The 24,487-nt window shown below is 42.1% G+C and overlaps 1 protein-coding gene across 1 annotated transcript in view; it reads right to left on the reverse strand.

The window, feature by feature from the left end:
• EMCN (endomucin) overlaps nt 1–24,195 on the reverse strand; it is a gene marked incomplete at both ends in the record, with an annotated part of 42,686 nt that extends 18,491 nt beyond the window's left edge. Inside the window, 5 exons of the mRNA XM_079534122.1 lie at nt 4,117–4,233; nt 7,716–7,832; nt 8,198–8,302; nt 10,025–10,084; nt 24,135–24,195. Of these exons, the coding sequence (XP_079390248.1) occupies nt 4,117–4,233; nt 7,716–7,832; nt 8,198–8,302; nt 10,025–10,084; nt 24,135–24,195 (460 nt within the window). The remainder of the gene's footprint in view (nt 1–4,116; nt 4,234–7,715; nt 7,833–8,197; nt 8,303–10,024; nt 10,085–24,134) is intronic.
• Between the last annotated feature and the right edge of the window lie 292 nt (nt 24,196–24,487).

Here is a 24,487-nt window from a genome sequence, read left to right on the forward strand (position 1 = left end):
TCCAGCTTTCTTATATAGCTTATGTACAGAAAGAGCCAAACCCTCTTTGTCTTGCTCCTAGGGTTCTTTCTCAGCAAGATACCTCTGCGAATCAGGCAAGTAGGATTTATAATTTGAGGAGTGCAATAAAGGCATTGATAGATGCAGCAGGCTGATTCTCTTGACAGATTATTGTAATAGATTTTCTGATCTTACCAGCCTGCCGGATGAACTTAAACTCATCCCACTTTATGGATTTTTTGTTGTTCAGGTCACAGAATAAAAAGTCAACTTGCAGTTCCTAGCAAGTATTTAGACTCTGACAGATCCATTTAATCTCCACTTCTACACAAATTAAACAAAAGGAGAAAATGAAATATTAACAAGCAATCCTTTGCGGAGGTGGAGCAGGAGTAGGAGGCATGTGATACATGACAGCCAAAGTTGAAGATGTGTACGTGTCAATGGCACGCATGCTGGTTGCTCTCTTTGCTAAAAACAGCTCCTCTTCCCTTTCCCAACCTAGGTGAGCCCCACTCAGCCCCTCCTCCGCAGCTGCTGGCTTCAATCCCTTGTAATACAGTGATGCTGCTCTCTGATGTTTCTCCAAGCTCCTCCTCAAGCTCCCCCTACTCGTTTCAGTTGCTCTCCAGCTTTCTGTGGCAATTCTCCCACACCCTGATCTTTTGATATGGCAGATTGGAAATTTCCTTTCAAAATGTACTTTTTTTTTTTTTTTTTCTTTTCCTTACAGTAAGAAAGGGGATTTTCACAAAAATGGCATTTTTTTTTCCCCCAATGGAAAATGTCTCCAAGCTAAATATATTCTTTCGGTTTGAGATTAATCAGCTGAATTATTGTTGAGAAAACCAAATAGAAATGTTCTGTTTTGGATGAATTTCACCTTAGTTTTTCCACACAGGAGATATGGCTTAGGTGCTTTCAGCTTTTAAGCTCTGTGATCCCCTGAGGGCTGCATTGCACATATCACCCCTGTTCCACTGAACAACAAGTACCCAGACCCTATGGAAGATGAAATTTCACAGTGCTGCAAAGAAAGAATCTCATGGCAACAAGAGTCAGCATTTCTTCTAGACTTGGTACATCCTGAAACAACTGACTTTATGCTTGCATTTTCGTAAAAGTTATTAGGTGCAGCCTATGGCTTCCCTTTGCCCTGAGCAGCTGAACATACAAAGAGAAATCTGCTTATAGGGAACCAGATTTGTTTTCTCCCTGAAGACTTTAATGCACACAGAAAATATGGAGCAAAAATGGTCTAAAGGCACATGCATTTGGGCTACCTAACTCATTGGAGTGTCTAATGGGACTTCTTTAATATTTAAGCTGCAAAAAAGCAACAAGGAGCTGGTCAGTCCTGTGTGGAGGCAGAAAAGGTGTGAGGATGAAATCCCAGTGACAGAGGAAGTGATTATGAAATTGCAATATTATGGGAAGTCAGCACACTGGCTATGCCAGTGACCTAGGCTGAATCCCCCAGGACAGATGGTCCCTTATTTCCTCAGCCAGGAAATTACAGTGCTGGCTCCTTGGGTAGTCCCTGAGCTAAAGATCTAATTGGCTTTACAGTAAGCTGAGTAAGATGATGACTGTCACAAGCAGAGGAAGAAAAGGATGTAAATGTTTTCGGGTGTGTTTTAAATGTAAAGAGAAATTGTACAAATAATATTACAGATAATTCAACAGACAGAATCCACAGACATATATGCGTTACAATTTCATTTTAACCTGGTCAATTTGCCTGCTAGAAAGAATCTTTCATTAAAAATACTGTAATTTATTGCTTTATTGCAGTGTATCAGTGGTAAGATTCCCACACTCTGTGTATGTCTGCCAAAAGACACAAAATGTAACAGGGTAGTAATAGAATCACAGAATGGTTTTGGTTGGAAGGGACATGAAAGATCATCTAGTGCCAACTCCCTGCCATGGGCAGGGTTCTCACTTGCTAGATCAGGCTGCCCAGGGCTCTATCCAACCTGGCCTTGAATGCTTCCAGGAATGGCGCATCCACAGCTTCTCTGAGCAGCCTGTGCCAGTGCCTAACTACCCTCTGAGTGAAAAATTTCCTCCTAGTATCTAATCTAAATATTCCCTCTTTTAGTTTCAAACCATTCCCTCTTGTTCTATCGCTATCAGACGGTGTAGAAAGTTGTTCTTTGTCTTGTTGCTTAGATCCTTTTAAGCACTGGACCACAATGAGTTCTCCCCAGAGCCTTCTCCAAGCTAAACATGCTCACCTCCCTCAACTTTTCTTCATGGAAGAAGAGCTCCAGCTCTCTGATCTTGTGGCCATCCTCTGGACCCGCTCCAACAGCTGTCTTTCTTATGCTGAGGACTCCAGACCTGAACTCTGTTATCACCAGAGCAGAGTAGAGGGAGGCTATAACCACCCTCTCCCTGTAGGCCACCACACTTTTGATGCATCCCAGGATACTATTGGCCTTCCAGTCTGCAAAAGCACACTGCCAGCTCAAGTCCAGCTTTTTATCTACCAGGACCTCCACATCCTTTTCCACCGAGCTGCTCTCAATTAATTCTTCTCCCATATCACTCATATCTGGAATTATCCCCATCTCAGTGCATTTGGTCTTGTTGAACTTCATTTGATTCAAGTGAGCCCAATTTTCAAGTTTTCCACGTCTCTCTGGGTAGCATCTCTTCCTTCTACTATATCAACTACACCACTCAACTTGGTGTGATCTGCAAACTTGCTGAGGATGCACTCAATCCCACTATCTATGCAATTGATAAAAAATTTTGAAGAGCACCGGTCCCAAGAAAGACGCCTGGGAGCATACCAGAGCCATTGATTACAACTCCCTGGCTGTAGCCATCCAGTCAATTCCTTATCCACTGTATAGGCCACTCTTCAAATCCACCTAATCTCTAATACAGAGATAAGGATGTCCTGTAGGCCTGTGTCAAAGATCTTACAGGTCCACATAGATGACATTGTTCTGTCATCTGTTGTTGTCTGATGCATCATAGAAGGTCACCAGATTGGTCAGGCACAATTTGTCCTTGGTGAAGCTGTGCTGACTGTCTCAAATAATCTATTTGCATTGCACGAGCCTCAACATATCTTCCATGATTAAATACAACTCAAAACATATGTATTATGGGGAATAGGTTTATTAAAATAATTAATGATTCCTCTCTAAATTAATGGCCATAGCTTAAAAATGAAAAAAAATCTCAATTTCCCTAGAATCCTTCAAAGCATTTTAGCGTGTACTGATATTACTATACATGCATATCTAATCCCATCCACTATGAGAAGAATCACAGTAAACACCCATTCACCGTGCTAAGTTTTAGCACAACAAAACATTATTGAGCACTCAGTTATCTGCTGCAAACAGTCCAGGGAATTGTAAAGAGTCTCTTATCCCTCTGGAAATGTTAAACATTAATAATAATTGGGAAATGCAAACAAAGTCAATGTTCTTATTGGGCTTACGTATGTGTAGCTCAGAGCACTGAGTAAAAGCTCGAGAGACCTTGAGAAAACCTAAGTAATTCTTCAAAATCTAGGAAAATTAAGCCTGCTAGAAATGTAATAAATGAGCACTCCCATTACTGGCATCTACATTTGCCACAGAGTTCCTTAGTGGATAAATACAACAAAACACACTCAGAAAAACAATAAAGCTAGGCAGGCATTTGGAAGGACTGATATCTTTTTGACCTTGCATGTGACTGTATTGTAGTTTGAACAATGTCATTTAATTTGGTCATATGCTTTAGCACGCCCTACAGATTTATTAACAATTGTAAAAATTATAGCTGTTTTCTCCTTTGCTTTGCAGCCAAAGAATTTATCTCAATGACCTCCTCTGGCAGTCAGTGCTACACAATGACCACATACAGCATATATAAGGTTTCTATTATCTTAATTTATATCCTTCTGTAATGACATTGAGTTTCCTATGAATCTTTTGAAGTTTGTCCATCACTCGTAACTTCTTAGCAGGGTGACATCGTACCCTGCGTGAATAAAGACGTAGCCCTCATTCTGGGACAATGCATGGCATATAAAGAAGATATTCAAAATCTTTTACATCTTTTGGACTATTTGTATAGGAAGAAGAAATGTACGTTTTCAAGACATACCTGAGGTTCCAGGAGCAGTAGAATTTTCTTGTAAAGAGGTTGTAGGAGACAAAGTCCCTGTCTTAGTAGTTGTAGCACTCTCATTTTGTGCAGATTGTGTTCCATTCACTTGGACAGCTGGAAACAAGACAGACATTTGGGTAAGACACACCAACAGAAGGGTTGCATTAGATTTTCAGCCATCCCCCTGTCAAATCCCCTCACCATCATAGAGGGATAGTTCAGGTTAGAAAGAACTATACCTTCAGGTAAACTTTTGTCAAACACTGACTAATCCCTGTGAGGTTTTTAGGACTGACGTAGCTTAGGCATCTTTAAAGCACATCCTTAGCTCCAACAGCCTCATGCCTGTGCCAGAAGACAACGCTAACTTTGGAAACCAGGCTGATGGGGTAGATAGCTTCCTGCTTTCTATCACTTACCTTCATTTACAAAAAATAATAAATCACATACAAGCTTCTGCCACAACTGTCACATAATGGTAATGAGATACTTTATAAAGTTGTAAGGATTGTAATTAAGTGTAGAGTTAATTACTTCATTCTGTGCTGATAAGGTCTGAGAAATAATATATCCCTGAAAATTAACGTATGAAAAATTTAAGGGCCTTTTTGCTGCCCTCCCACACAGTCAGTAGAGGATTGAGGCCATCTGTGCCATGAGATTTGCTGTCTAGGGTGAGTCCAGACACAGGCACTGTCTGGCCATGGAAACAAGGACGACAATAGCCATGCAGAAAAGTTCAAGCTGCTACAACACAGGTGATTTTTCTGTCTACCCGCAGAACCCAGCATAACTACATGCAAGATGGTGACTATCAAATGCACCATAGGTAAGAGAGGCTGCAGAACAAGCTCCCGATGCAGAAGGGCAGAAGCAGACTTGTCTTGTGCCTAAACCAATGGCTTCTCTACTCAAAGCCTATGGGGACAGCAGCATCCATATCCAACCACTGCAGTGGCAGCACTGTATCCCACTGGAAATCAGGGTCCCACCCGCCCTGGGGGAGCACTCAAATCACCCTGCTATCAGTCACTGCTGATGAATAAAATGGCAACATAAGAATAAAATGGTGAAGACTGTAAAATAGCTGTCTGGACAGGATGACTGTGGCAAGGCAGAGCACCCCAGAGGTGACACCACTCTCCCCACAGAAGCTTTGATGAGAGAAATGACAGCATACTGGCACGCATTTGTCAAAAGAATAATCAAGGAGGGGAACGTGAAGCTGCCCTGCAGGGCTGCTGCCCAAGCCTCAGCTGTCTCCTTGCTCTTTGTGCTCCCAGAACCTTTCATTTTCTTCAACCAGCTGAAATTCAGTACACATCTTTGCTTGATCTTAGCAGGATTTTCTACTTAACCTACATATCACCCACGTGTGTTTCAGCATTTCCCAACGGTACTCTAAATCTTCCTTGCAGCAGGCTGCAGCCTAATGAGGTTTGACATCACATGGTGCTTCAAACAAGCAGCAGATGTGCAGCAGAGAGAACAGACATCTGTAACAGCATTACTTGGCCAGTCAATGAATCCAGGATACTCCTTTATGGGGAACACCGACCCTTTGAAGCCCTAGCGTGAGGACTTGGTTAGGTGACACATACATCTCTCCTCTGAAATTAACAGCCTGCAAAATCACTTGCATTAAAGACTGCATTAATAAAAGCTTTGAAAAACTGGAGTGTATCAAAAGCGGTGGAAGCTGCTCCCTGCCGAGCACATCCCTGCAGCCAGCTGCTGCACGGGGCGTTCCAGAAGCATGACAGGTTCCTGCAGCCTGTGACAGAAACCCAAGGACAACTGAGAGATATGCTGTTAGCCTAACCTTCCTCCTGCCTACTTATCAGCAGTTTGGCATGAAAATTCTCTCTTCTACTCTTTCCTTTTCTCACTTTTTAATATTTAATGTTTCCATGCATCATGTTATACCATCCTCCGGGAAAGAAGCACAGGATAAATCAGAAACATCACTGCCCCAAACCCACCAACAGTTTGCAATTTAATATCCTGAGTGCTGACTTTTGATCGACAGCTGGGGGAGGAAGAGCACCATCTTCTGCTGCCTTTCATTTTGCAGACTCTGGTAACACTGAGTGTCCCAGGACATGAAATCTCACATACAGGTGTGACTGGCTATAGCATGACACCATTTACAATTATTGAAGTGTCCAAAGGAATCACTCTTTTGGTTAAATGTGAACTTTTGGCTTTGATATCATGGACTAATAAATAAGAAAAATATGGAGGCAAGTCTAATTGTTGGCTTCCTTTATAACAGTCAGGGCTAGAAAGCACAGAAGGAAAGGGGAAATTTTACTTATGGCCTGCAGAGAGAAAAATACAGAAGACTTAAGGGGAAAAAAAAATAAATGTCCTGTGCCTGACTTCCTAGTGTATGGAACGCTGGAGGCTCTCTTTGAATTTGTAATGGGAGGTGACAGCAGCCACAGAAATCGCGGTGGGGACAGGAAGCCCTGTCACATCTCTACTGTGTGGCTAAGATCATTTACTGATGCTTCTAGCCCGGACTGAAGGAGGGGAAGTGATGGCTTGTGTTACAGACCAGCAGAGATGCCTGTGTTGTATTAGAAACCAGGTGTCATGAAAGAAAATTTGGAAATTTCATACGGGCACTATCAAATCCTGCCTCAGTTCTTTAAGGTCAACCACAAAATGAGGGAGAAGCTGACTGCAAGAGTGGAAGAAAAAAAGAAGAGCAGCGATAGCAGCTTTCCCATTATATCCGTTTTAATAGCAAAAATCTCACTAAGCCCACATCCGTTTCATGGAGCATGACTGTCCCAGTCCTGCACTGAGGAAGACTTTCAGGCAGTGTCTTTAATCTTCCTGTTCGTGTGAGGGAAGTGAGAGTCAAGTAAGCCTTGCTTTTAGGTATAAATTCATTCATCATTCATTTTCATTACATTTTTAAATATATATGTTATTATTCTTGCTTAAATTATTCCAACTACTTGCTTGATGCAGGGTATTTCTGGTGGTTTTTTTTGTTTGTTTGTTTTTTTTTTTTTAAATGAAATCTCATCTGAGGCACTGGCCCAACATACATATCTTTCTGAAGACTTATGGGAAGATTGACTCAGAGTAACTAATGTCATCTCACTGCTTTCAGTATTTTGACTCATAATAAGAAAGAGAACAGTTATTTGTAATGTTGAAGATGTTATACTCACACAGTATTATTTATGTGAAAAACTGTATGTATAAAATAAAAAACAAAGGGGGACACCACTCAGATCTCATACAATAATTTTTGTTGAAATACTTACCAAAACAGAAGAAAATAAAAATGAAAATCCCTCCAAATACAGATCTCCCAGTTACAGGGAGATTCAAATCCTATGTAATGGCTTCAGGTCACCTCCACTACAAATCAAAGTTATAATATTCTGTGTGTAAGATTCTGCAGAAGGATTCATGGAGATATATAGTTTGTAGGTAGGAAGGAGAGCTCTGCTTTCACAAAGCTCTAAATCCATTTTACAAATTGCCCCTTTTCATCTCTTCCTATTGCTCCTTACTGCTTTACAGAAACGCACTGCATGATGAATCAGGAATGGCTCCAAGGAATTGTCACTCACCACTTGTTGTGTTGCCACTTTCAGTTCTTGCTGTAGGGGTCGCCTGTGCTGGCTGCTGCACAGCTGTATGTTGTGTCGGACTACTCTCTGTGGCATTAGCTGGAGTAGTTGTGTTATCTATTAAACGAAGAATGTTGAAAATTTTTTGTCAATTTTATATACACATTTGCACATACAAAAAAATCTACTTTTGCTTCGCTTTGCTTGCAGTAGGACTAAAATCAGAGTTTAAATTGAAGATCAACAGGAACAAGACTCTCTCCTCTGTATGGAAACCCAGCCCCATCAGTGGGACATCCCCATGAGCACAAGTCTGTGACAGCGCAGTTATCAGACCTGGCTTGGATCTTCCTCGAGCCTGATGGCTCTGGAGGTACTACCAAGGATGTGACCATCTACGAATGCATTCCCAGACCAAGAGCACTGCTGCCCAGTGTCCACTGGACCAGACTCAATCATTAGCACAAGAAAACATCACTTACAGCTTGTTGTAATGGACACAGTCATAGTTGAGGCTGTAGTTGCTGTCAGCTTTGTTGCTAGCAGTGTTGTTGCTCTTAAAGTGGTTGTGTTCAAAGCTTCTTCCTCTGCAAGAGAGGCATTTTTATTTATTTATTCCATACAAACAGCCCATACCACTAGCTGCCTTCTCTCACAAAGGCTGCTGAGTTTCTCTTTGAAGTCAGGCTCTCATGGACCTTTCTTGCCCACAAGTGCTTCGAGAGGGCTCAGAACAAGCACAGTTCACATCGGAGGGAAGGTATACCTTTCTTGGGAGGTCACAGAAAGCCTGGCAGGCCCTTCTCCAAGATGTGCAGCCAAGCTTTGGACATCTGAGTGAGAGGAATAATGGTCTCTAGCATGTGATAATCCCTGGCATGAACCCAGTGCTCATGTTACAGCAGTTCCTGGAAGCTCCCTCCTGCAGAGGGACAAGAGCTGGTGGTGGAGGTAAGGGCATCCTCAGGCAGCAGGAATCTGTCAGTTGCTGCTATGGGAAGAGGGTCTCAGAGCTGCCATGTGACAAAGATGGTGGAAAGCTGCCCAGAGTTCTGTTCCATCACTTAATAAAGGCAGAAAGCACTACTGTCAGCCTCAGCCACAGGGGCTCATTCCTATTCCTGCCTACAACCCAAGTCCTGTCACGCTCCCTCTTCTAGTGCAGCTCAGAGATGGGAAATATGATAGAATAGGAACAAATAACGACCTGCCACTTTCTCTCATATGGATAGAGTACTTCTAAATACAATGGCCACACCAGAATATATAACTGTCTCCCTTTCCTCCTGCTTTACTGGCTGTTTGCCTAGAATAACAGTGCCTCAAAGAAAGAGTCTCCCTGGAAGCTTGTTCCACATCCACAGAGATCTTTAACCTCACTGGGAGCTTCTGATGCTTTGCTCATAGACATAAACAAATATTAGTATTACAACAAATTACTGCTTTCTCCTGTGTGACAAAAAGCTGCAAGGGAAATTCACTGAAATGTCTAAAGATCTCACTCACAATGAGGTGTCAGTTCCTTATTAAATGCTTTTAGAACAGACTTTCAGGGTTTTTGAAATACAAAAGAACTACAACACGATTTGAAAATGTCTCATTCTTCTCATAGGAAAAACATTCAGACTTTCTCTGGCTGCATCTTATTCTCTTCCTTTAATAACACTGAATGTATCCATCTTTATTATCCCATTGGTCTCAGCTCCAAAACAGATTCTTTAACATCTTCAGTTATCAAAAAACATGGTCCCATCTCCAGTTTTTCTTCCTCAGATGCATCACATTCAATGCAGCCATTTTCAACATTTGAACTAATAAGGAGCTGATATTTAGCCCACACAGATACAATACAGTCAATAGCAATCTTTCATAAGATCCTCCCCTACGAGGACAGGCCAACAGAGGACAGGCTTTTCAGCCTGGAGAAGAGAGTACTTCAAGGGACCTTATAGCAGCCTTCCACTACCTGAAAGGAGCCTACAGAAAAGCTGGGAGGGACTTTTATAAGGGCAGGTAGGATCAGGAAGAGGGAAAATGGCTTTAAACTGAAAGAAGATAGATTTAGACTAGATTCTAGGAAGAAATTCTTTACTGTGAGGGTGGTGAGACATTGGAACTGGTTGCCCAGAGAGGTTGTGGGTGCCTCCTCCCTGGAGGTGCTCAAGACCATGCTGGATGGGGCTTTGAGCAACTCGGTCTAGTGGATGTGTCCTTCCTATAGCAGGGGAGTTGGAACTAGATGATCTTAAAGGTCCCTTCCAATCCAAATCATTCTATGATTCTACGATTCTATGAATTTGAACTCTTACCAGTTTTTGGTGTAGATGCAGAAACGTTTGCACTGACAGTAGTGTTTGAAATTTCATCTTCTGAAACAAACACAGAAAGGAATACATTAGTTTAGCCATCTTCCAGATCTGTCTATCATTACATAGGCATATAAGGCAGATAGCAGCAAGCACTTTATAGAAAATCAAGTTTAGAAGCCTGTAAGCAGGAGCAACAACTGTGATCACAAGCTATTCAACCTATTAGCTTTGCCCTCATTGCTTGAATGGGGAGCATTAGATACGGCCCTTAAATTGCAAGATGTTTGCTAATAGGTCTTAACAACTTTTAAGATTGGTTTGGAAAAAAATGGAGCAACTGTAGGTTTTCTGTTTTTTTTTTTTAATCTCCTCTCCTCAAATACAACTACAGCTGATATGAGTCTTCAGTAGAGGTAAAATAACTGCTTGCAAGAGGAAGCACTCAATTTCCAGCTCCATAAGAGAATCCCTGCTGTCAGCAACTAAAGGTGGTTAGTGGCTCCCTGGCTAATGCAAGCACTTAAGGAGGGCTTTCCAGCATACTGCAATTCCTGTATTTGAGACAAGAAAAGAATTCACAGAACATGGTTTAGGAAGCACTGCCTTGAGCAGTAATTAACTTTCCACATTGCCCTTGGGACAATGCTCCAGCTCCAGGTATTTTACTGCAATAAACAATGGCAATATTTAAAACATGAGATCAAGTTAGCAGGTGAAAATTTCCAATATTACGAATCAAATAGACAAACAAACAAACAAACAAAAAAAACCCCCACAAATTATCAAATAAAGTGCTACACAATTTCCAGATTTTCTGGCTGTAAAAAAAATTATAACAGCATAACTCACCTAGCTTTCAAGTAAGAAAATTTTCAGTCTCACTTCTGGGACACTCAAATATTTTGCTAAAAAACTAAGGGAGTGAAAAAACTACAAAGTCAAAACCAGGGGCTCTCTGCAAGCATTGCACATCACTGTATGACCTATATGGGTGTATCTGAGGAGGAAGAGCTCAGCTCAGAGTGAGATGAGAGCAGCCAGATCCTCTGGTTCAGAGTGTGACATCTTGCCATATGCCGTGAGCATGCTGTAACGCTGACATCGCAACACTGAGTCAGGGTGGCACATCGCTGTTCCTGTGTGACTCCATTCATGGTAATATCTGCTGGCATGCTCTCTGCCTTCTGGCTGCAGGGCAGAACAGTCAACTTTGTTCTCTCTGCTCAGCATGCTGTGCTCTGTTAACATTTCACAAGCTCCAGTCGAGGCTTGCCAGAGTCACAAATCTAATATAGGGGAAAAATACCTAATGCACTTGCTCACTGGTTCCCTACGGGCCTGCTTCCCACTGCACGAATGCTGTCAGGCCATGCTCAAACCCTTGCACACAGCATCTAAAATACTGTTTTTCCCGCAGTTTAGTTACGCAGTCAGAATAATGCTTCATAGTCCTCACGTGAAATATTTGAAAACAAATTCTACCCAAGCAGACCAAAAAGCAGCTTTGTCTAGGGAGCTATCCCAAATACTGAATATTGCTCCTCTTTGTTGTCATTAAGAGCTGGTGACAAAACTCCCCACACCACAAGGCCGTAGCTCCAGACCAGAATGTTTTTACAACAGAGCGAATACTTCACATGGCTCGGTAGAACATACCCCAGTAACTACATCTGTAATGTCAGCTGAAGGCACTCACTGGCTGATTAGCTCCTTCTTCAAGTCAGCAAGGCTTTGTGGAAAGACCACTGCAAGGCTTTACGTGCAAAACTTAACTAATAACTAAATATATAATATACATATATATATAAAAGTAATAAATTAATTTGTAGCTTTGATATGAATCACAAGTTGCTGATTTTGTTACAGAGATAAACTAGATTAGTAGAGTAGAAAGCAGTGAAGTTTGATGAATGAATTACTACCTTAAAATGGTGGATAATTAAGCATACTTTACAAACAATACACAATTGTTGAAAGCACGTGAAAGAAATACACAATATTGAAAGCAATACACAGAAATGCTTAAAGTTAGCTAAGATTTCGAGGGCATCAATTGATTAAATGTAGAGATAGATGGCGAATTATTATGCTCTTATTTGCAATGTTAAGGATAAAATCAAGGGATTAAAAGTGATTGAGAGTGGAAATTTGGCCTATTAGAAGCTGTTGCTTGATGAAAAGAGAGGAATATTAGTTTTTCTGCTCCTGTCAGATTGTCTATGGCCTCATACGAAGAACCACCAACCTTAGTTACATCTGCACAGTTTTGGACAAATTTAGATGCAGCTATTTGAGAGAGAAACTCTTCCACAGTCCTCATGTTGGTAGTACCCCAAATGTCCTTGGCAGCAGCTCCCTCACACAGCCTCTTCTCTTGGCCAGAGGAGCGTGGGTGCCCCGCAAGTTTCCATTCCTGTGCTTGAAGGATGTGTGAGGAAAGGGCTAAGATGCGACATGAGGTAGATTAAAGAGTGGTGTGCTTGCTGTCAGTGGGAGATCCACACAGAAAAGGAAAAGCGTGTCTAAAAGTAGAGAGCTAGGCGAGAAGAAATCAGAAGTGGAAGGAAGATAAGAAGGCAGGAAGAAGATGGGAGGTCTGGGCAGGAAGGCTCAGAGACAGCGAGACAAAAGGGCAGCAGGAAAAGATATAAAGGAATGAGAAGAGCTCAATAAACATTTGACCTTTGACCAAAAGGCCAAACTGAGGAAAGAGAAACCATAATTCTTTTTTTTTTTTCATTCAGATTCAGAGGATGTGCCTTTATTGTCCTCTCTGGCTTGGATTTAGATGGTTCATTTGTTCTAAAATTAAAACAACAGTAAATCCATTTGTACCTGGTCTTCAGATATGATCTAAGAATGATCTGGCTGAAACTCTGAGCTAACTTCCTTTCTTCAAAAATTCCAGCAGTGTTCCTGAGCTCAGGCAGAGCTGACCAGTGGCCACAGCTGTCCTCAAGCTGTAATGTTTGATCTGGACTTCCATCTCCAAGGTTTGAGCTCAGATCTCTCACCAGCTTTCCTTCTTCTCTCTATCTCATTATTTTCAACTCTACACAGGGAAGACTAAGATAAGCAGGTTTCAACTTGAGTTAACTATGCACCTGCTATTACTTCAATAAATAAAGCGGAAAAAAACCAGACAGGACTGCATGATATTTCATCGGCAGTGCTGTTACTGTGTTACAAACTACTACAGGACAGAAAGCCCTAAGCTTTAAATGCCTTGAGAAACAGCTAATTACGAAAATGAACAGCAAAAAATCAAATAGTAAGCACTTTTAAAGATGAATGAATTGTTCAAAATATGTCTTGATTATATTTCATTACTCAGCGCTGACTACTTCGGCATCTAAATCTGATTTCAAAAAATGATTTTTATTGGAAAAGTCACTATCCCTACAGAAATAGTGAAATAGCCTGTCTTTAACTCAACTTTTAACTTTTTAAAACTGGTCTTGCACTAGGCTGATAGACAATATGTTGGCATTGAACCCCCTTCACCATTTAGATAAGCCTTGGTGTAGATACAGCTGAAGATATAGGTCCATCTTGGGGATCAGAATGAGGAGTGAATGGGTGACGGGATTGTAGAAACCACCAGGAGTCTAGGAAGAAAAGACCTCTTGGGAAGAATGATGAGAATTGCATTTACTTAGCCTAGAGAGGAAAAGGTTGATGGAAGATGCAACAACAGCTCTTGTGCTGGGGCTGCAAGAAAGGCAAAGGAATAAGCTTCCCATTGCAACTGCTGAAGATGAAACTAGAGGTAGCAGACAAGGGAAATTTGGACTAGAACATTCCAGGTTTTCGGTGCTGTATGTGCTTTTCCTCTACTTCAAGGCTATACTGTGGAATCTGCAGGTGGTGTTTTGCATTTCACATATGTCAATCTGACACTGGGCCTTTGCAATTGTACATAAGACATGCAGAAGTTCAGGTTACTTTCTTGCTTTCTGTTTCTCCACATTGGCAGAAGTAGACCATGGCCCTTTCCCAGAGAGCACACGCTACCCCCACGATCAAGTGCTGTCTGTACAGCTGCTCCAGCCACTCCAGCTGCCTGCCTCACCTCCCTGCTGCAGGAAGGCACAGCCACTCTGGAACAAGAGCTGGTCCCAGTATTCTCAGAGCTCCCCACAAATTGCTGCTGCCTAGCAGCATATACAACCTTTTCACTCTTACCTCTGAGCTGTGTTGTTTATTACATTTTCTCTTTGGTTGTCTTGCTGCTTCATCTCTCTATTCTCTTACTTGTTTTTTTCTCCAGATCCAGTGTAGTTCTCTTACTACTCTTATTTCTGTTTTCTCTCCTTATCCATCCCACTTTCCTTCTTCACTGCCTTCTGCCTGAAATCTTGAGATAGATCTCTCTTCTTTTGTAGTGCACTTTTGTGTAGCATCCTCCAAAGAAGAAAACGCTCTGCCCAGATGAGTAGTCCATCTGCTGCCAACCTCCCATTGCACAAACATCACTCCCATGTGCAGGCAGCCAAAACAATTTTTGCACCTGCTCAGACTTCACTCAAGACCTCCTAACTGAACTCAAAAGCACTCAAATACATTAAATTTAGGAGTTGAGCTTGGGCTTTAGCTCCTGATACACAAAGAAGCCTTCCACGTGGGCTTTCTACAGCCCAGCACAGCCTTTGCAGTAAGGCTGCATGGGACAATGTCATTTAATTAGCTTAGGTGAAGCTTCAGGTACTTAATCAGCCATATTCAGACGAACTTGTGTTTTTCTGTGCATTTGCCATGCAGACTCTTTCTGTGTCCCATTCTCCAATCAGTGAAAGAGAGATACTAGCACACTCTTCTTTTTAGGAGGACTACAAACCGCAACACATAGTAGTACCATGTTATCATTAAAATAGTTATACAATAAAGAGAGATCTGCTTTTCAAGGCTTCAGATGCATCTGTAGATCTTCCCATATAAAGAATGATAACATATATACAAGCTGCAAAGTTTACGTTTGCAGCTTTAGCATTTACATTTAACATTTAGCACTGTCTGGAACATGTGTTCCACATACAATCAGCCCTCTGAAAAGGCAGCAGAAAGCTGCATCAAAGGGCAGAGTATGGAAAGGAATTTTATTTTAGATAACTGTTGTTCAGTCTTGTCTCAGTGTTTCTGCAAACTATTTTAATTCTACTAAGATAAGTTTATTGTTGTTGCTGTTTTTCCCTTTTGTTCTAAGTACACAAATAAGAGCTACTTGATACTAAGAGAAATGCATTGCTAAAAAAACTGCAGGTTCAAGACACTGGGGCTTTAAGAGCAGAGAATTCTATCTATGCTATTTGGCTAAACCCTAAGAACCTCCAATTTCATCAGAAATATTTTGTTAACACAGAAATCACGAGATGAATTTTCTCCGAAACCAAATGACATTGATTTGTTTCATTGATTCCATGGTTCATGTCAGGATTGAAAAGCATTTTGCCAGCCTACTGCTTTCTGTCCTGACAAACTTACTGCATTGACCAGAAGGACAGGTCAATGGGCTCAGAGCAATGCACTGTTGGTTGTATTTGAGGTGAAGTCCTGTGAGGTGAAGTCAGATGCTACAGGCAGTGCTAAAAGCAAAATGCAGGGATGGAGACCCTGTTTCCTGCTGCCTCTCTTTCATTCACATCTCTCAGCAGCACACTGAAGGCACACACAACACATGCAGAGATCTTCTGCTAAGGTTCAGACTTTTCCTCCTCCACTGGGGCTCCTGAGCAGGCTGCTGTCACAGAAGGGAGGAAGGAAAGGGAGGGAGCGACAGTCATTTCTCCCGGTGGGAGCAGGATGAAGGCAGGAAACAAAGCTTTGGCCCCTGCATTGCATGCATAGCTACCAAAGTCTGGGCCAGTTTCTTGGTTTTGTATGTAACAGAAACACAAACTCCCAGCCAAGCCCTCCTAACTGCAAACTTCCTCAGTGCACTTTCTGATCCTGTGTGAAGCTTGGTGGGTATCTTCAGTGCTGTGTGCTCAAGAGGGATGAGAATGTCATTCGCACTCTATAAAGTAATAACTGTACTCAGCATGCTTATCAGCACTCAAGCCTGCCTTGGACAAAGACTCCAAGCTCCGTGCTTCTCTTTATTTAAACCTGCTAAACCTATTTAAAAGGTTTTAATTAAACCCTGTAAAGCTGTTTAAAGCAGTAGATTGTCACCCTTTGATGGTGATGTATTTGCCCATCTCTGTGTAAGATAAAAGGTAGGAGTTACTGAGGGTTATGTTATAGGATGAAAAACAAACTGCCACCCCCCTGCATTAGTCATGCTCAATCAGTTTTTAAATGTCTTCAATGAGTGCACTTTCATATCAGAAAGAGCTTTTTACATGCTGTGCATTGCTGAATACAGAAAGAAAAAGGATAAAAGGAGAGCCTTTGCCCTGCACAGGAAAGACCAAGATGTTGATGCACATAGTGCTGTGCTCTCACTGTGCCATTTGCAGACCTATTTTTACTTCCCAGGAAAGGGCGTGCTGGGGTAGGGCAGACACGAAGGAGTGTGAGGGGAAGCGGAGCCTGGGTGGACAGCGTTCTGCCCTCGATATGCAAAGTCATAATTATTGTGTCCTATGTTTCCTCAGCCCAGTGTTGGCTACCCAAATGCACCTCCAGCAACGTGAGTAATTTACAGATCAGGAAGGAGCCTCTGTAGCCTTTGCTGCCATGTAGTCATTTTTAGCACATCCAGGACCAGCCCTGCACTGGATTCAGCCACAGCAGCCTGTGCTCTTCTTCTGGCAGCGCTCTGAGAGCATCTGCAGCATCAGCAGCCTGAAAACTCCTGGGGAAACATTGCGCATTGCTTCTATCTCAGTGTAGTTCCACACTCACCCAGGTCCATCCTCACCTCTTCACAATGTCCAGCATACAGCCTGAGTGGTACTGAGTGCCCCAAGGGGAATGTCCAAAACAGGTCCTGGAGTACAGTTGTAGATGCCTCTTGCACTTTTATGGGCAACTAGTGCAACTTCATTCACTATGATAATTATGACTGTTGCAAATCAATTATCACTTCCTTTGCAAACCCTTCTCACTTGATCATTGTATGGGAACTGCTGAGTCATGGCCTGAACCTCTGATTAATCACCTGAGGTGAGCCATGAGTCAGCCAGAGGAGCACAGGTGAAGGCAATTCACCTGTGCTGCCGGAAGGGGTGGAGCCTGGCTCCTATTATATATATAGACCTATTTAAGAGCTGGCTACCAGAGGGGAAGGATCTCTTCTGGAGATCATCTCTCTTGGTGTCTCCTGGCTGGCTCGCCAAGTGTATAATCAAGATGCTATAATCGCAATATAGTTGTTTAATCAACAGATATCAAGATGTTGTAATCACAATATAATCGAGAGAATCAAGCAAGGTAGACAATGATCACAAAAGAGAATAAGTGGAAGAGCTTACCCTTTGGCTGAGCTCACCAGAAGACACCAAGAGAGATGATCTCCAGAAGAGATCCTTCCCCTCTGGTAGCCAGCTCTTAAATAGGTCTAGGAGGGGTGGAGCCTGGCTCCACCCCTTCCGGCAGCACAGGTGAATTGCCTTCACCTGTGCTCCTCTGGCTGACTCATGGCTCACCTCAGGTGATTAATCAGAGGTTCAGGCCGTGACTCAGCAGTTCCCATACAATCATTTTCTCCTTAAGTGATCAACCCTCATTTTCCAGTCTTAGCCCTTGAAAATAGTGTTTTGTACCAGTCTGTGGAAAGGCCAGGTGAAAGCAGTTGGGGAGACAAAGCAGAATGGCACACTGCAAGAATGGGTCATAAAGCCTGTAAGGTAAATTGTGTGCTAGTCCACTTAAACCCAGCAACATGGAGAGGCGCTACATGATTCTATTTGCACAGATAGCAGCGTGCAGAAGGAAATAATGGATATGCTAAAGACATTTGAACCAGAGCAGATAAAAAATGGTGAGAATAAAAATAAAGAAGTCCTGCACTCATCAGCTTTCATCTCTCATACCTGTGCCATGCATTTCTCTTTCTGTCATTGGCATATCTCGTGTACAGGGCTCTTTGACATTTACCTTCAGTAAGTTCTTCCTCTTGTTACATGCTGAAAACTACATTAGTGAGTTGTTCTAAGGGAAGTCCACTGTATGGTAAATACATCTGCTGCCTTCTGAACCACAGTAAAGACATTAATGAGCTTTAACAACTTGCTGCTGCAAGAAAAGACTTATCAAAGGGAACCTAAAGGTGCTCAAATGTAACAAGACTTCTGGGCATCCAGCTTTGCAGTGCTCAGTGTCCATCATTTCCAAGAGCTATGTGCTTTTTGGCACAGAACAGGCACAGAATCAAATGCTGGAGAATGTCCAAAAATCTCTATAATCAAAGAATTCTGTATTTTCCGGAAAGAAATTTCAACAGTCCTTTGCACAAATGAGTAAAAACTACCAAGATCTATGCTGGACCCAAATACTTCCTTTGATTTCTGTCTTTATGACTACCTGCAGGAACTGGGGGAGATGGACAACAACTGTGATTGTGGGGCAGTACTCTGGCTTTTGGGGACCCCAAATGACAGTGAAAACATCAGCTATGAATCATGCCCGAGATCAGCCCTCGGTCCCAGGCATGGAGCAGCCCATAATCTGTGGTGAAAATGCTTGAATTTCTCTTTCTTGCCAGATCAATTGTTGACCTTTTCCCCATTTCATCTAATAACGCGTGGTGGCATTTTTACTTCCACAGTCTTTGAATGAGTTCACAAATACTGATATTTACCTCATCTGTATTAGTGTGATATATAATCCATGCCAAGATGAGGAAGAGCAGTTCATCTATCATAGAGAGTTGTCCTCACACCAAAATAAATACCATCTCACACACCTAGAAGGCTGTCAACATTGTATTTCCAGTAAAAGCCTAGACTCAACAGTGAGAATGTGAAGTGGAAAAAAATGACTCCTGTCAATTCAAACATTTTTCCTGTAATAAAAACATGCCTCAAAAAGTAAGTCGTGCATTTTACAGAGGAAAGTAATGCAAATCCTTGGCCAAGGACAGTAAGTATGCCAGCAGGTTTTCCTCATACTATCTAAAATCCAAATCTTTTACCATTCTTATTAGTTGTTACCTCATTCGCCAAACCTGTTAAGCTCCAGTATAACATCCTCCTCCTGCTGAAGATTAAAAATGAAAAAATCTTCAGGAAGCACAAACATCTCATTAATATAATCAGAGATTTAATTAATTTAATCCTAAAGATTTGATTACATTGACTCAAACCAAGCACTACCCTGGGAACTCAAGGCATTAAGACAAACCAATTGTGCCTTTGAAAATGATTATGTATCTTGTAGAAATCTTCAGAGTGCAAGGTGGGGGTAGTGCTCCCATACTGGCAAAACATGGGATTTCATGAGAGATAAGACAAGGCAGAAAGATTGCAGCAGATAAATGTGATGCATAACCATGTGCCACCAGCTCTGCAGTTTCAGTGACCTGAGACGTGTTGCTATCTAAAGTGTGCAGCTAACACCCAGGTGCAGGTTAGTGCCATTGGCAAAAAGAGATTAAAAGCTGCTGTGAAATTACTCTGTTTATAAATAGGTTGGGATTTTCACCTGTAGCAAAGTCAGGCAAGCATCCAGTGTCCATTTAAAAAGAGTTAGAAAATCCTTGCCCTATTATAAGTATGGATTTGTCAAAGTACATCTTCCCTTTTGTTATCTCCAGCAGGTTGGCCTGCCTGACACAGTGTGCCAGTGGCAGTGCATCCAAGAGCTCACCTTGGCAAGACAAATGCCGAGCTTCGCTGCTCTGCTGAACACGTCAGTGGTTTGCATGGCAGGTCATGGTATGACTCCTCTCATGAAATCTGGGATACACATTTTTAGAGTTCTAGCTGAACCCAAAAGTAAATGTTTATCTTCTAGCAAACCCAGGTCTGTAATTCCTGATTTGTGATTAGAAATAACAGCTGCTACCCATACACAAATCCAATACACTCTCTTGATCTACAGAATTGTCAAGTAAAACTGTTACAGGGTCTTTATAGAGTTTGTCTCAGCAGAAAATACAGACAAAAAAGCCCTTTCTCATGAGAAACAGAAGTGATGATGCCTTTTCCACTGGACTGTGATGCGGGAATTGACTTCCCTTTGGACTGGGATGTTAATCTGGCTACTAAGAGGTACCAGTCCAAAGTGCTTCCTTCCTCAGGTTGAACATTTTGTAAAGATTACTTTTCATTGGTGTTTTTGCAGGTTTTTCCACACAGGATCCAAATAGATATTAGATAAATAAATAAATAAATAAAAATGGAGACAAAAATCAAGGTACTTTCCTATGTAGAAAAACAAGACAAATACAAGCTTCAGCAAATCTTTTATCCTTATTTGAAAAGACTGAGAATTGTTGCTAATTCAGATGAAAGAAACAGCTAAACAAAAAGGAAAACATACTAGTACATTTTCAGATGAGAAAGCCATTGTAGAGTCTGTTTTATAGCGTTATGCATCCAGGTTTGCAGCTGAACGCTGCAGGCAACGTGCCCTTCACTATCAGTTGCTATTTATTTTTGCTGCAAATCACTCTCTTCTTACCAAGCAGGTATTAAGCCATCTGCTCATGTCCTCAGTAAATGCAGCAAACTTGCATTCAGGTTTGGGACTAGAACACGTGGTTTTCTTTGCAGACTGCTAGAAGTGATGGAAATACCTCAAAGACTTTTGATTTTTTCCTCCACAACAGGCAAACTCTCAAGACATTCAAGTTTGGGTTCCAGCATGAAAAGGCAGCTGTCTATCTAAACCCTATTCACATTTCTCACATTTTCAGAGATAAGCGTGATCTGACTGTGACAGCCTGCACACTTTTTGTCTCCCCCACAGCACAACCACAAACAATAACCAGAGAGTGGGGACCTCTGCTCAGGAACTCTAACTGCTCAAAATTGTTAACTAAATACAGAATTATTTTTTTTTTAAAGGACTTGCTGACATGTGAGCTGAGGTGGAAAAGGGAAGGCTACCCATCTCCTCTAGTTTAACACTGAGCAAAGCAGAGTTCGGGCAACTGCAAATGCATGTGCTTGCTACAGGAACCCTGCTCTGGTGGGACTTCCCTTGGGCTGTCATAACCAGAGTGTGATGGGGTCAGGGTGATACCCCAGGAACTACAGAATCCCCTAACAGGAAAGGAGATGGGAAGTGCCTAGCTCAGGGTTGTTCCGCAGTTTAAGGAGCAGCTCCAGAATCCCCATGCCAAGTTTTGCTCCCAAAGTGAAAAGTGCCTTCGTTTTATTTCATAGTGCCATCAGTTTCTCGGGCAGCAAAGGTACTGCTCACCGTCAACAGGGGTCACTAATCAGACATTAATAGGCTCATCCATGGCGCATCCACAATGCCAGACAGCATGTTGCAGTGTGCAGAACCTGAACACCTCCAGGCTGATGCTAAGATGAGCACTAGCCTTATATTTTCTGCTGTCATCTGTGTAGGAGAGAAACCTGGATGCCCCAGCTGGAAGGAAACTGTGTTGTACTACAAATGCATCACAAAGGGAGATAAGCTTCTTTATCTGGTCACTGACCTTTGGCAATTAAGCCCCATTCTAATGCTTTGTTGTTTAAAGCTGGAAATGTCCTGAACTGATCCTAAAAGTATTTCTATTTGAGATGTATTTTGGAGCAGAGAAAAATGGAGGGCAATATGTTGGAACAGGGCATCTTGAGATGATCAGGAAAGAACTCCTGCTTACAGTGCATCATTTTGCTTTTGAAGATGGGGAAAAGCCCAGGGAGAAGGAAGAGGGTGTCAGAAAGCCCTTAGCCTCCCTATATACACACAAACCAGCTCCAGTAACATACTGGCAGAAGGTAGATTTCACCTTCTCAGAGGTACTCTGAAGATGCAACCTTCCAAGGTGAGTTAGAAAATTATCAAGAAAGCCCTACCCACACTCAGGCTAAAGGCAAGGCATAAGATTCAGAAGCCGCACAGAAGCCTGGGCACAGCCTTTACTAAACACAATGGAAATACTCTGAACCACCTCTGCATGGCTTGCAGATGATGCAAAGACAGGCAGCTCATGTGTTTTGTCTGAAAAGGATGCAAACACACATGCTGTTTATCTTCGCAAAGTTTGAGATAAACTGCTCCCAAACCTGGGAGACAGAGTATTAAAATGCTTGAGTGTGATCTGACCTTCTCTTTTTTTTTTTTTTTCCTTTTTTTTTCTTTTTCTTTTACTGAGCACAATTTTCAAATTCTAAAGGTGTTTCTAAGCAACTGGAGCAAAGCCTTGCTGCTGCTCAGAACAGGGAGACTGCACACAGGAGGCCGGTGTCAGCCTCCTTGTGAGCCATCTTTTTTCCAGATAACCAGGTCCCACAGTTGCAGCCCAGATCTACAGAATACCTCAGTGATCACAGATCGTGGAAATCCAATAATTTTGGCCTGCCCAACTGGATAAATTAGACAATAAAACTGCATAAAACTGTTTCTGTGTTACCAGGTAATAAACTGAAAAAGTCCAGGGTGCCAGCTTTCATTATTCAGTGCTAGTGATGGCACAAAGAAGGACTTTTGACCAGATTGTATTCTTTTACTTGAACGATGCGGAAAGAGACACATAGCCAAACATGTATTTTTGATTTCCTCTTGTGAGTTTACCAACAGAATTATTACTATTGTCTTGCAATAAAACTCTTAAATAAACACTTCTAGAGAATCAAAATTGAGTGGAGTACAAAGCTTCAGAGCAAACATACCCTATGGGAAATCTGCTTATTCACCATCACTGTTTCTGCCCCACTCATACCACACAGAGGAGAGAAAATCCTTTTTAAAGAAAGAGTTGTGTAAAACTGACAGAGTTCCTCCCACCCTGTGTGGGAGGCAGTGTGTGCTGCCTTCCGATAAACTTTATGGACTCTTGTCTTATATATGTTCCTTTTGATCCAGCTCGGCTTTGCTTTTCAGAAGTTGTGAAATTAAAGATTTAACAATGACAGGAAGGCTATTTTTACTGGGAGTAGCAGACAGAGAAAATACAGTATCTCAGTGCAGAATTTCAGGGCTCATATTTACTTAGCATAGTTTTAGAAGCATTTCTTTCTCTGCAATTATGTTATTTTTAATCTCAAGCATTGATATATTTTTTTTTTCCTAACAGTGATAAGCCTAGACAGTGACATAACCTATACTGGATTTCACCACATCATCTGAGCAGAAGTTCATTAACTGAGCAGTTAACCTGGTGTTATTTTTACCTTCTGACTCACAAAATCATTTAGAGGCAATGTACAAATCTGGTTATGCATGTGCACACCACAGGGTTGGCAAATTAAAGCATGGTTAGAATGCAGGTTTGACTTAAAAAGCATCTTTCGACAAAGATGATGATAGATTTTCATCACTGTTACTGTTTCTCTCACCCTTCCAGGATTTACTAGTTAAAGCTTAGAAGCAACATCTCTCAGCTGACCAATAGCGCAAGTAGCAGTTCAGTGACTATGCGAACACAGACAGGCTTGGTTCAATCTGAACTTTTAAAAGGTACCACACTCAATTACTAGTATTGCCCTCAGGCTTTCATCCCTTATTGTTTAGCACATGATAAGTGCCCTAAGACCTCATTTCTTTGAGAGTAAATCCAAGCATGTTCCCAAGAATAACCCTCAGCCAAAACTACTGCTAGTACAGAGCCAGAGATGTCCACCAGGATAGGCACAATCTGCAAAAGCAGCGTTCCCAAAACCTGACAGACATTTCAACCCCCTCCTTTTTAAGCCCCCTCTACAGCAGATGCTTCAGTTCAGCAAAGGAAAACAGAACAGAGAAGACTAGTTAATAGACTGCTTTTAACTCCTCTCAGACTGAGGAGCTAGGTCCATGATGCCCAGAAAGGAAGCTGTCACCAAAAGTACAATGGCGGGAAAGTTCTCTTTCACACACAGCTCAGCTACCAGCAAGTGCCTTCTACTCCAGCACATGGCCCTTCAGTCACTGCATTACAGTAAAAAAAAAAAAAAAACCCCGAGCTCCCAAAAACCTCTGAACAAAAACCACCCACAACTCCTGCCAGCTCAGCCTCTGCTTGCAAAACACTGACAAGCTGAGCTGAAAAAAAAGCCCAAAAACTTACGACCCAGAGCGCAGGTACAGAGTGCAGCAAGGAGGAGGCAGACAGTCCTCAGGAGCTCCATGCTGAGTGATGGCCGGCAGCTATCCTGCAAACAGCTGGGCAGGGAGTGCTCCTGTGCACTGCCGTGGGCCCTAATTACTCCATGGAGACTGTGCCTAGTCACTGCCCATTCCTGCTTATTTTGGGGACTTTGATAAAGAACAGGAGGAAACACAGCATACTCCCTCTGGGAGTTCAGCACGGAGGAGATTTATTGTTTCAGTCCTTACAGGAACTCCTTTTCTTTGGCAGCCAACTGTGTTTTTGTTAATACGTTATTTTGTTCTTCTTCGGCCAAGAGGTCAGGGAAGTTT

The sequence above is a fragment of the Tetrao urogallus genome (genome assembly GCF_951394365.1).
Source record: "Tetrao urogallus genome assembly, chromosome: 4".
NCBI lineage: Eukaryota > Metazoa > Chordata > Aves > Galliformes > Phasianidae > Tetrao > Tetrao urogallus.